General features: G+C 33.1%; 1 protein-coding gene across 1 annotated transcript; it reads right to left on the bottom strand.

The window, feature by feature from the left end:
- On the bottom strand, positions 1-12601 carry LOC129226501 (U8 snoRNA-decapping enzyme-like). Its single transcript, XM_054861112.1, has 3 exons — positions 12394-12601; positions 2978-3241; positions 1-257 (listed from the first exon to the last, which is right to left on the bottom strand). Exons 1-3 carry the CDS (start codon positions 12553-12555, stop codon positions 60-62), a joined length of 624 nt encoding a protein of 207 aa, XP_054717087.1. The 5' UTR covers positions 12556-12601; the 3' UTR covers positions 1-59.
- Positions 12602-14449: the final 1848 nt, after the last annotated feature.

Raw genomic sequence — 14449 nt, 5'->3', positions numbered from 1 at the left:
CAAATGTAGAATTCATTAAAATTTCCTGTACATTTGAAAAATATTATACTTGATTCAATTCATATGAAATTGAAGTATGTATCCTTTGATGATGAAATAGCTTTATCAATTTCTTCTCCGCATAAAATCTTGGCATGAAGCAAAAAATTCAGAAGTTGTAACTTAGAATTTGCAGCAAAATTATTAGAAAGGAAAGCTGGAAATCCTTTATAATTATCTTCCTCAGTATATGTAGGAACTCGAAACAAACCCAAAATCTGAAAAGCAAAACAAGAAAAGCTATATAAGAAATGCCAACTTTTATGGATAAGTAAAATTTACGCATTTTAGCTGATTTCTACCGTAACCGTCGCTATAAGGAGGCCCTGACAACTAGCGCCGCAAGTTGGGTGACTCATTGCTTGCCGTCCGATTGTAATCTCAATCGCATTGTGGCTTTCCGCTTGCTTGCTTGTTTACATGTGCGAATTATTTCTCGATTATGCTAAAATTCTACCCGTTTTGTATCAGTAAAGTTTTACGTTGTTGTTAAGTTTTATTGTTAAAGTTCCTCGTTATTATTGTTATTGTTTCTCATCATTAGTCAATTTTATTTCTTGCCATTTGCTGTTTTGCTTCTCATCATGTTCGCCATGCCGGACCGTTGTTGTGTGCCGGCTTGCAAGTCTAATTATACATCTAAAGATTCTGTGGGGTACGTAAGCGTTTTCAAGTTTTCAAAGGATGATGAAAGAAAGAAATTATGGTTGAAAAAAATCCCTCGACTAAACTTCACACCTACCAAGCACTCGGTTGTGTGTGAAAAACATTTCCGAAGTGATATGGTAATTCGTGAAGAGGATTTTACAGACTCCAAAGGCATAATTCACAAAATTAAACGCAAGATTCCTTTTTTGTCCGATGATGCATATGCATGCATATTTGATGGATGTCCTTCCTATTTAAGTGAAATAGTAACTTCCAAAAAAAGGCCAAGCAAAGAGGATAAAATATCCAAACTGAATAGTGAGCTGATCCCAACATTTGTACAGGAGGATCAAATACCAAATTTTGAAGCATTTGTTGATGGCTTTTCGGTCAAGATGGAAAGTTTCTTTCAACGAGAAAATATTTTAGTTTACTGTTTGGAGTCGAAATTTTATGTTTTATACATGAGTTATCATCCTTCCCCAGAAGTGCTGAAAAGTGTCACAATTGACAATGAGATAAATCTAAGCGTTTTCATAATGCAAGAGCAATTAGATCTTAGGAAACATCTAGCACACATTTTGAACAATACTGAAAAAATAAGCTTGTGGAGTGATGTAGAAAACATCCTGACTTTCATTTATAACTATTCCGAAACAAACCATCTAAAATGTTCGGAAGATCCATATTCTGCTGCTGTAGAAGCATGGGATAAATTAGGGCAAGAAACTGAAGATGAGTGTTCCTTTCAAATGTTTATGCTTGAGCAAATAAAGCTTCATAAAAAATCAGCAAGTGGTAGAAGGTATAGTCCCCATCTCACTACTTTGGCATATTCTGTGTACATCAAGTCAACTGCTGCCTATGAAGAGCTTCGACAGAGTCAGCTTTTGTATTTGCCATCAGTTAGACACCTGAAAAGACTAACTTCATCTCTGAGTTTGTCAGCATCAACCAATAATGACAGTAATGTGTTATATTTAGAAAAAAAGTGTCAAAGCTCTCATGAGCAAACCCTCAATTTGTTGATTGATGAAGTACATGTGAAACCAAACATTTCATACAAAGGTAAGGCTCTTTATGGGTTTGCTGAAAATGAAGCTAAAACTGAAGCTACTTCTGTTCAAGCTTTCATGATAACTTCAGTTTTTAGCAATTAAAAGTATATCATTGGATTAGTACCCGTAAAACACGAGTGCGACAGATTTGACGGAGTTAACGAGAAGTGCTCTGTTGATATTATGTCTAACAAATTTTAAAGTTCTGTCATTAATATCTGACAACAACCGAATAAACAGAAACATGTTCCAGAATCTTCGACCTCTGGCAGATGACAATATCTGCATTAAAAATCCTTTTGACGATTCACAACCTTTATTTTTATTATTCGACTCTGTGCATATCATGAAGTCAATAAGAAATAACTTGTTGAATCAGTTAGATTCTGAAAAAACATTTCTGTGTCCAGATTTTAATGACTTTACCAAGACTGTTTCTGTAAAATTTTCTTTTTTAAGGAAAGTTTTTAACATTGAGAGGACCTCTATTGTGAAATATGCTCACAAGAGTTGACTTTTAAAACTGTTTATCCCACAAGTATTGAAAGGCAAAATGTAAACTTGGCTCTCAATGTATTTGATGAATGCACACAAGCTGCTGTTCAAATGTATGGACAGCAGAATATTTTTCAAAACTGGGAGGCCACGGTTAATTTTTTGAATGTGATAAAGAAGTGGTGGAATATCATGAACATCAAAAATCCTAAGGTTGGAATTCTAAAACGGAATGCGAATTGTTTGCCATTCCGTTCTCTTGACGATGAAAGATTTCAATTTCTGGAGAAATTTCTTTCTTGGGTTGAGGCTTGGAAGCAAATGAAGTTGAAGCCTCGCTCTGGATGCTTGAGTGAGGAAACTTTTTATGCACTTACTCAGACAACTAAGTGCATGTTGTCTATTATAAAGCATTTGCTTCAGCAAGGAAGTTCTTACGTTCTCACCGGAAAATTTCAAACAGACTGTTTGGAATCCATTTTCCCAAATGAGTAATTATCTTAATTAAATTTATTCTCAGTAAAGTATTTTTTAGGAGCACTAATAATTAATTTTGACCTAATCCTGAATGTTAAGACTATCTATTGAGCACTATTTCTAAAAAAAGGAAATAGAAATTATCCTTGAGAAGGCTAGGAAGGGAGCTTCCGATAACTCCAAGTTTTTAGCTAGTCCCTTAAGACTTTGAGTTATTGAAAGTCAACTAAAAAAACTACGAAGAAAAACTAGAGTCTTACTTCTTGACCATATGCGTATCCATTCAAAATATCTTTTTCGATCTTTAACAAATCTTCTGGCAAAACTTCTTTTGCATAGAAATGAAGGTACATACTTTTTCCTACTACTCGATGCGTAAAAAGATAATTTGCTTGAGTGAAAAAGTATTTACTATTCAAATTTATTTCTTCTACAAGTTCTCGATTCAGTGCAGTTAATACGTCTTCTCCTTCATCAACCTTTCCACCTGGGAATCCAAAACGACCATCTGAACGTAGAATCATCTGTAACGAAAGCAAGTTCACAATTAGAAGTCTCATGTATTTAGTTTACTATTCTTAATTAGGTTTTCATTATTATCTTTTAAACACTGTATCCAAACATTCAGGAGGGATTATATTTGAATGATTTGTAATGATAATGTGGACATATATTTGACTTAAAAATTAAACAATATGAAAAATAAATGCCAAATTCGACAAAAATTCACTAAATATAGAACATTATAATCTCAAGTGGTTATTTTATTGAAATTTAAACAATTATTTCTCATTTCACAAAAAATAAATTTTTAAAACACACAACATACATTTTATAACGTATTGAGAGGCTTTCTTAGCAAATCTCAAGGCTCAATGAATTATCCCTTATTCTTGATTTCATCTTAATTAATTTAAAAGAAAATTAAAAAAAAAAGAAAGGAAAAAAAAAGAAAAAAAAAAGAAAGATTAATAATTTACATCCAAGTTTAACTGAAACAAGTTAAATATTTTATGGAATGCTTGAAAAACTGGAGTCAATGTCAAGTACATGAGTTAAGTTTAGTTATAAAAACAGCTAAATTTTCTTACAGTTCAAATAGTAACAATTCAGTAGTAATAGTAGTTCAACCTTTTAAATTATGGCATCAGAAGTCGCAAAAACTACCCTGTTTAACTGATTTTAACTCATGACTTTTACTTAGTCTTAACACCTACCTTAGACATTGAGCATGGACAGGGAACTCGCAGCCTTCTTGCATGGAATTTTGTAATTTAAAAATATACTTGTAGGTAGTATAAATAAAAATGAGTTGCATTACATTGAAACCAAGAGCACACACTCAAGGTAGAAACTTTCAGGGTTTCAGCTCCTCCTAAGAATTATTTCTACGCTCCAATACACCTTTTTATGGATACACACTGTCGTGTTTACAAGAAATCTTGCAAGGTCTTTCTAAACCTTCCAAGTTTTGCATAAGTTTACACTTTTTGATGCAAAAAACTGACAGCCCAGTTATGACATACAAATACTGCACGTTTGTCCTTGTTATGGACTCATTAGTCTGAAATAGTCAATAACCCAGCTGGAGGCAAAAGGTTCTCTTATTGAAGTTGAGATTACCAACAAACTGGCAGCTAAAATTAATTTAGCACACCAGCTTGGTGTGGTATTTACTATACCAAACTGGTGAGTCTATAACGAGGACGAAACTGCAGTCTCTGTATGTCAGTATTTTGCATGCAGTTCTACCAAGCCCTGGTTTAAGGGCAATAGCTTATTGCTTTGTTTATTACCAACTTTTTAATTCAATTTATTCTTGAATGTGATTTTTTCCCCCTTCAAATTTTTGTTCATTCAAACCTATTTATCTGGAACTTGCCTACCTCAAAAACTTCTCTTTGTCGATATTTTGCAACTTCCTTTCATTTTTAGCATAAATTCAGCATTTTCCACCCATATTTATCTCAAATAAATTTTCGGAAGAGCTTTATAACTTGAACGACTTTATGCTCTGGCCCTTTGAGCGACTTTATGCTCTGGCGTTCGAGGAAAATATAGTTAATACCTGGAGGAATGTTTTGCAGACAAATATAAAATTTAAAAAAAACATTTGGCATTCAATTTATACAAAAAATAATGTGTGAATATTTAATTTCGCAATATGTTGTACGTTTTTACTTCATATCTCGAAGTTGTTCCGAGTTCAGCAGCTCCTCTGATATGCAAATAATGCGTTTTGGAAGAAGAAAATATTTTAATATCTAAGTTAAAGCCACTTTGAATATCTATCTAATCTCTAAGTGATGAACAATCAATAAAACTTTTATGAATGCCAAAAGCTGACGACAGGAACAGTGGCGTAACTAGAAAATACTTTTAGGGGGCCACAAATTGAAAATACATATATTTTTTAATAAGAGGGGTCTGGGGGTTCTCCCCGGAAAAAAATTGAAATTTGTAGTTTGAAAAACGCAATTTTAGACAGTCTTTGATGGTGTTTTTTGCAAGAGCTTTGGTGATTTTCGCAAGAGCTTTTTAACTTGAATTTTGGCTACAGTCATTTTCAAATTTTAGCTATCTTTGTCAACAGCAGAACTTAAGAGCCTAAAAGCATTGTTTACAAAATAATATCAGCAGTTATATGGTCCTTCAAATCTTGTGGCAAAGGACACACGCCAGTTTTTGGATGATCTAGTCTGCCTTTAATCTACTTAATAGATTGAAAATTTTCAGGTACGCATTATAGTCCACTAGGCAGTTGCCTACAAAGCACCCTCGCAGCATGGTGGGAGTGGGAGCAAGAGGTATGAGGACGCACTAAAAAATAACACTGTTAAAATTAATTTTTTTTTTTAAATTTTAACTTATTTACACTTGTAAATCCAATGCGGGGGGGAAGGGGGCTATAAATTTTGTGGAGGACCTCACCAAAGCCTACGTACACTACTGCCGCTGGGTATTATATGGTGAGCTTCTTTTTTTTAAGGAAAATTTGTTTAAAAGATTGATTTTTCAAGAGCATCTTTCCTAGACCTCGTTAATGCTCTAAATACTTGTTTGGATGCAAAAGAAAGCACATTTTATTTCAAAATACAATCCAGAACAGAGGAATAATTGTCATCAAAATGGCAAAAAATGTTGAGTGCCGAGTATCTCTTTATGGGTCATTTCACGGTATTTTTGACATTTATGTAGAGTCCGTAACATGACCTTTTTTTGCCATAACTTTTTAATTTACTTTTTGACTAGCATCTTATTTTATTTTGAGCTTTTCCTACCAGCACACTAACTCAAATTAAAATAATTTGCAAATCGAATGGTAAATTAAAAAGTTATGGCAAAAAAAAAAGGTCACGTTACGGACTCTACACAAATGTCAAAAATACCGTGAAATGCCCCTTATACAAGCAAGTAAAAAGATCATAATCTAAAAACATAAAATAATTAAAACTTTTTCTTTTAGATTATTCCAAAAAAATTTTTAAACTGAGAGTAGTAATTTTCTTTGCAATTAAATTTACTGCCTCTACATGGTGGGGAAAATGATTAACAGTAAGTATGATTTTGTATTTTTAATCATTCTTGTCTGGTTTTTATATGCTGAGAACTTTGTATTTTTAGCTTATTTTTATGTTACTTTGCTGCTGCGTGTCAAACTTAATTTTAGCGTTTCCTGTAATTGCCTAGTAATTTCTTAGCATCTGTTTTTGGTTTGCAACATTTCTTACTAGTTTATCAATAGTTCACAGTATAAATATATGAAGCAAACATTGGATTATATTTTTCGGTTTATGAATTAAAAAAAAATATTTCATTGATCTGCACGTGGTACATGTTGTGTAATAACTAGAGACGTACCGAGTACTCGGTAACTACTCGGTACTCGGCCAATTTGCCGAGTACAGTGCCCGCCACTAATAAAATCACTGGATTATAAAATCAGCCGCTTTATAGAATCAAATCTGGAAGAACAGAATCATTTCTATATCAAAACATGTTAGGTTTATCCTTTAATGAAATCATTCTCGCCGTTTTATAAAATCAAACTTTTGGAGAGCATATGTTAATTCTTCTCTGAATAGAACCAGGATTTTATTTTTTCTTTCAAGGATTTAAAACATTGCAGGACTAATAAAATAACAAATTCCACACAAACAAAAACGAAAGAAAAGGTGAAGGTTGTACGTTTTTTTTTTTGGGGGGGGGGGGAGTTGAATGAAACAAAAGGAATGAAGCAGTCTCAAGAGAATTGTTTCAGAGCCATGTACTGCCTGTTTCCGCTTCGTAGAACTGTTTCGACATGCAGCCCTGCTCATTCACCACTGAGTCAATCAGTTCGTGCTCATTCAGCTATCTACAGGGGTTGACAGTTCATTTTTACGAATTAAAATTGTTAGCCAGCAAGTCCTGACGACTTGAGTGTTAAAGATTAATTCGAAATTTTGAATTAGTATGACAAACTTCCTAAATGTAGTTAGTGTGATGCTGCAATTAAATAACTGATTTCTCAATCTTTACTTTCAAATTCTCTTATTCAAACAACAATAAGTCAATATTTTAAGACCCTTGAGAAATTTTAAAAATGTACCTTATGTAAGTTAAGATGTCAACTGTATTTTGCAACTGAACTAAAATAATACACTCCAACTAGACTAAAAATAAAATACAACTAATCGTAATTTATTTCTGTTTAATAGTATTTATACTTAAAAACCTTTTTTTTTTTTCAGTGCATGAGTGCCGGTTTATAAAATCAGCCGCTTTATAAAATCAAATGTCCTCAGAACGAATGTGATTTTAATAAGCGGCGGGCACTGTACTCGGTACTCGGCCAAATTCTGATCAGATACTCGGCCAATACCGAGTAGTTGCAAAAAATTGAATATTGTCCAAGACAGATACTAAAATTTATAAAAAAAGAGCAAGCATTATATTCTGCAATCATTTACAATTAAAATTTATAAGTCAAATTTAAAGTTTGAGAATAATGAAGTTTGTAATGCTTCAATGGAATAAATCTTTATTTTAATGTCCCCAAAGTTAATAAAACTTCTTTATTAAAAATTACGCAAAAAATGTAAGTATAGAAAATATGGAATTTTTATATTAAAAATGGATTTTTGCTACAAACAAAAATTAGTTATAAAAAATGTAAAAATACCTTTGCTTAAAAAATAAAACAACCTTAAAAGTACAGTGCAGGAACTCTGCAGACACGTGTTTTAGCATTACAAGGAATTCCTTTTTCAATGCTTAAAATGGGGGCTCGTAGATTTAAAGGCATACAACAAAAGTCGTATTTTTTTGTTCAATGTCTTTATACATTCTTTAGCTCACATGTTATGCACTGAAAAAGACGTTCCTTGTAACGGGGGGGGGGGGGGGGGCAGAAACACGTGTCTGGAGTGTTCCTGCACATTTGTTTTATCTGCTTTTAAAAATTATTTATGTTTGGCAGATTTGAACTATAATTGATTGGTATACAGTGAAACCCCTCCTAACGGACACCCCTCTTATGCGGACAATTTTTAATTCCCCAGTTCCAATGCAAATAACATTATTAAACCCCTGTCCTGCGGACACCTCTATATTGCAGAAAAAAATTTTGTCCTGTTAGTGTCTGCATTAGAGGGATTTTACTGTAATTTGTTTTTATTCCAACTTGATTAATCATACCTTTTATTTATTTATTTTTAATTTAAAAAAATATTTTTTTGTAAAATTTTTGACACAAACAAAATTGTATATATATAATGTGTAATTAAATTTCAGCAGGAATTTAGTTTTAAAAACTATTATATGGACAAGGAGGTTTATACTACTATTCCAATAACTTCAAAATTCATCACATGTGTGTCGGTGGTTTTTCTTAAAACATAATTGGTACTTGGAACTCGGCCGAGTACTCAGTACTCGGCCGAGTAATAAAAGACCGAGTACTCGGTACTCGGCCAAAGTGCTACTCGGTACGTCTCTAGTAATAACTAAACACATATCCACAGAGCATCTGCCAATGTCTTTAGCAGGGCCACGTCAAGCCTGATTGGCGCCGTCGTGCAAATGCCCTTTGAGCGACTTTATGCTTTGGCGTTCGAGGAAAATATAGTTAATACCTGGAAGAATGTTTTGCAGACAAATATAAAATTTAAAAAAAACGTTTGGCATTCAATTTATACAAAAAATAATGTGTGAATATTTAATTTCGCAATATGGTGTACGTTTTTACTTCATATCTCGAAGTTGTTCCAAGTTTAGCAACTCCTCTGATATGCAAATAATGCGTTTTGGAAGAAGAAAATATTTTAATATCTAAGTTAAAGCCACTTTGAATATCTATCTAATCTCTAAGTGATGAACAATTAATAAAACTTTTATGAATGCCAAAAGCTGACGACAGGAACAGTGGCGTAACTAGAAAATACTTTTAGGGGGCCACAAATTGAAAATATATATATTTTTTAATAAGAGGGGTCTGGGGGTTCTCCCCGGAAAAAATTTGAAATTTGTAGTTTGAAAAACGCAATTATAGACAGTCTTTGATGGTGTTATGGGAAAACACGGTACAAGAGGCTCCAATGGAATTCATAGAAGTTGAAGCCTTAAAATATGAGTATAGGCCATATTTATTGATGTTAGAATAAGAAATGAAACTCGGGGGATTCTATCTGATGTTTTTTTTTTTTTTTTTGAAAAATAAAAAGAAATCAATTCTTTCAGGGTTTGTACGCTCCTTCAAAACTCCTTCATTTAGGACATTTTTTCGAGCGACCCTTCAAACTCCTTCATTTTGGTTTTAACTGCTTCAAAACTCCTTCTTTTTTAGTTCAAAGCTACATAACCTTCCTCTATGACAGTAACTTAAAATACTTCGGTCGACAACTTAACTTCATAACAAGGGCGAAGGTATAAGACCAATTTTAACCCTTCAAGCGGCCGTGACGTAAAATTCCTTCACCCAGCAATGTATTGAAGAGCGGCCGTGTCGAAAAATTTGGCCTTGAATATTCTGCTTCAAGAACGGCTGCAGCGTAAAATTCCATGGAAAATTATTTTATAAATCTTATGGAAAAATTCATGGCGAAATTTTTCGACACGGCCGCTCTTCGATACATCGCTGGGTGAAGGAATTTTACGTCACGGCCGCTTGAAGGGTTAATGTAGTAATTTCGTTTATTTTTTTTCATAAAAATATGATTTACAAATTGAGCACAGAAGTCATAAAAGTTGAAGGTGAAAATATTATTTTATGAACTAAAACATTTCATAAGTGAAATAAAACATGCTTAAATGGTGCTTGGCTATTTTTTCAAGTTTTATGATATCTTTTTTTCCCCTCCACCACACTCTCAGCAGCAAAAGTCAGGTTGTCTAATTATTATTTAATTATTTAAAAATACATAAGTAGATGTACCACATTAAGTGATTGTGTTAAACGAACAATTGTTTAGTAAATCAGTTATGATATGACCGCCACAGGGCGGTGCAACCAGAGGGGTGCCCTGTGGACCCCCTACCTCCTCTGGTTGCCCCACGGAACAGGAGGGTACTGATTATATTTCTAAATTGAAGGATAATATTGTAGAGAATATTCCACTTTAAAACCTGAAACTAAAACTTGCTGGTAAAACGAACGTTTTGAAAATATGCAATTGTTAAAAAGGCATTGAATTTAATATCTAAACAAACACATTGTCCAAAGCTATTTCTTCAATTTAATACACAAATAGTTGAAGAAAAATGGGGTGGAGGAATTGAGTAATTATGGTCAAGTTGTCATTTTTCGGAATTAAAAAGTTAATCTAAATCATTGTCTACAATATATGCATATTACGCACAGGTAAATAATATGCAAATGTGCTTACGGTAGTTTTTAATGTATGATAACATGCTGCAGTGAAATTACCACGAACAATAGTTAAAAATCACAAAAAGACATATTGCACGAATTATAATATAACATATTCACCGCAAGAACCAAAATAGGGAATAGCAAATTTCTTGCGCTGCTTCGTATGCTCAACCTTGTGAAATTATAGACATACCGAAATAACATTCATGGCTCCACATATAAAGAAACATGCTAATGAAATAATAACATTAATTAGCATCATGAGTTTTCAGACACGAAAAGGCAATAATTTTTCCTTATAGATTGGCAGCAAGGAGGATTGCTTGTTTTAATGAGCTGTATAATTTCATCGCTGCTTTTGTAGATATAACGAAAAGTTCAATCTTATCTTTGTGGTGGGAGATTTTTCCCTCCCATTTGGAGCATTTTTGATTGGTAGAGCTTGGCGCCTTTTCTATCTCGCGGCATCGTGCACCGCACGACCTTGAACATAGGGACGGCACGGCCCTGGTTTTTAGGTCACAAAATATTCTAACTGCATATTATAGGCCAAAAAATATGGTACCCCAGGGAAAAACTGCACAAAGGGCAAGTTTTCTAGAATTCCATGTTTTTGGGACTTGAAAACTGATGGGAAAGGGGCATTATTGAACCGAGAAGAAACTACTTGAATATTCAAGTCATTCAGAACAGTTATTTTGTTGAATTTGATGAATTTTTATGGTTCTATTTACATTGTTTTGATTGAGGATCAAGTAAAAATCTCTTAATTTTTGAAAAACAGTCATTAAAAGATGATTTTCCTACTTACAGGTGTGCATAAAGTACCAATCAATGTAATCATGAGAATTAGTTAAACCTGTAATCCTAACAATTAGGTCCCAAAGCAGAATACTTAGTGATGTTCTGCAATGTAAAATCATTTGACTAAAATTGTTCAACAAAGCATTGTACACATAGAAATGTGACCTTTTCCAAACCTGTGATCCCAAAATCAAAACCGCTTCATACAGGAGTGTAAAAAGAACATTTCATTTATTTGTTCAGTGCTCAGTCTTACTGCAGAAAAAAAGCAGGAAATTAAAATTTCAAACACATTCTTAATAGAAAATGCAAAAACTTCTGCCAGTATCTTCTAACCAAAGATATTATTTTGCACAAATTCTGCAGACTGCAGATAAGTTCCTGCAAATGATGCATAAAAGTCAAGATTTTGAGCAAGTTTTCTACCAAACGAGCGTAAGCGCGGGAAATTTTAGATTTTCTTCAAATTTAAAGAAATTTGCAAGAATTGTGTAGCATTTCTGCAAAACTCTACATTTATTTAGAAGATATTTGCATAAAATTTGCAGTTCCTGCAGAAGTATGTAGAATTTCTGTACAAATTTGTCAGTTTTCCCTTGCATTTAAACAGAATTGTTCTGCCGTTCAGACACTTGTTCTGCGATGCACTTCTCAAATTTAGTAGTATTCTGCTTTGGGGCAAGTGCATACATATAGCAAAATGTTCAACAATATCAAAGCAAAGCAACAAGTTAGTTCTTTGACTTTGTTCCGATTGGTTATGATTATTTTTATAATTTTAAGAAAACATTATTTCTCTAATTTTTAAGTTTTCCCATGAAATTAGAGACAGATGAGTTCCACTGCATACAGTAATAGCTCTCTTAGTCCCTTTTCCCTTTGAATGCTTGCCCCCCCCCCCTTTTCCCATACAAATTTTAAAATCTATAAAAATTAAGTAGTTTTTTTTTTCAACAAATATGTTCCACTCTTTATTTCAAAAATATACGAAATCGGGATAAAGTATGAACAGTAACAAACCTGTACTAAAGCTCGGGACACGTTATTCCCAGCAGATTCTGATTTCATTAAAGAATAGATACAACAGTGAACGGCATGAAGAAACCCTTTGTCTTCAAGCGATTCTTGGAATGAAATCTGTGTGTAATTATTTTCCGATTTTATCATAGATAAATGATCCATTTATATGCTTTAGCAATGAGCTTTTCCGACTTATTTACTTTCTTTTCGTTTATCTTTGCTGCATTACATTACACTTGATGGGTAATTGTAGAAAAGTGATAATCTAGAACAAAAGTCTCTTCTCTCTATTAATACCTTTGTGCTAACTAGTGAAAATTAATTCTTTTTTGAAGGTTTGGAAATTTTTTAATTTCTTGCCTACGGATCAGATTAAGCTTCTTGAGAAAAACAGGAACGTTTAGAGTTTTGCTTTTTTTCAAATTGTGCCTTTTTCGGTTCCAATACAGGAGGAGATACTCAATGCTCTACACTCTGCTGAAAAGAAAACAAAGTTTTGGGTTTGGTTTGACTTTGTGTTTGGGCTTATAGTCTTTTACTTTTTACTTGAGGAATAAAAAAAAAAAAAAAAAAAAAAATTCAAGAGTAAGTAATTTTGAGAATGTTTTTTTTTTTTTTTTTTTTTGGAACTATTCCTAGTTTTTTGCGAATGTGTTTACTTATCAGACGAAAAGTAGCCTTTCCGTTCGACTAAATTATTTCTGTGTTCCGTAATGTATTGCATTTGTTAATCAATAACCGAAAATTAATATTTGTTTGAAACACCTTAGTTGGATAATGTATGCAGTAATTGAAAAACTTGCTGATATTTGAAAATTACTTCGGTTCTTTGTTTTCAGAAAAACTTAAAATTGAAATGATCGCAAAGCTGATTCCAAGTTTGGAACGGAACTTTGCTAATATTTTCTTCCAATCTTGTTTGATTCAGTCAATGGACATGAATTATATGGCTTTCTAACAAAGATTCGCATTAATAGATAGATTTGTTGATGAAGTTTAAAAGATTTGCATTTTCAGCAAATTAGGAAACTATTGGTAATATCCCTTGGTTAAGTTCCAATAACAGTTAACAGTGCTGTATGAAATATACATTTGATATAAAATGGAGAAACCCGAGTGCTTTCCTTGTTTTTTTAATAATTGTTGTAATAATTATTTCCCATTTCAAATTATTGTGTGATGATATTACTACGTAACAATTTTAATTTTTGTACTGTTATATTTGTCTAAAAATTTCATGCATTGTATAAAAAACATGAGTTTGTTCATTCATTGTATAATAATTAAATTTTTCACTATTCATTTGCAAATATTAAAGTATTCAGGCGAACAGAATATTCAGTTTGAAGACTGCTTGCAGAGCTGTAATGAAATCTGTAGCATGATCAATAAAATTTTATTTTATATGCATATTCTATTGGGTTTTTTTGCAGTAGGTTTTTTAAATGAGGGGTGCTACTTTACGAGTATCAATAGGAGCAAATATACTCCTGTTTGTGAAAATTGCAACTCCACGAAGGACTTACGTGAAAGAGCTAAAAATTGCAGGAAATGTAAAGTAGGGCATGATATGCAAATGATTAGAATTGCAGACCGGTAGCGCTTGCATTTGCTGAGCAGCCCCCTCTGACCAGTGGATCGAACCAAATATAAATAGACAGCTGTAGCGAGGCGTGTGTGATTATCGGTGGTTATATGCTAGAGTAAACGTTAACTGAATCTTTACTATGCCTCTTCGGCGAAATTTGAGCAAATTTCGGAGTTTGAACGGGGCAGAATCGTTGGCCTTTGTGAAGGTGGATTGTGACGTCAGCTCGCAGACTGCACAGCTTCTTCTAGACAATTGGCAGCACAGTGGTCAACAGCTACAGGTGTTTCATTCAGGGTTGGCAAAAACCGGGTTTTTTTTAAAAGCCCATGGACCTAGGGTTTTTTGGTTTTTATTTTTAAATAAAGCCCAAAAAAAACCAACAAAAGCTGGGTTTTTTAAAAGAAATGTGGGTTTTTTTTGTCTTTTTCTTGGTAAAATGTGTAGTACTTGTAGCATATTGTAGCA

Source organism: Uloborus diversus, chromosome 7 (genome assembly GCF_026930045.1).
Source record: "Uloborus diversus isolate 005 chromosome 7, Udiv.v.3.1, whole genome shotgun sequence".
Taxonomy (NCBI): domain Eukaryota; kingdom Metazoa; phylum Arthropoda; class Arachnida; order Araneae; family Uloboridae; genus Uloborus; species Uloborus diversus.
This window is presented reverse-complemented; position numbering and strand designations above follow the sequence as displayed.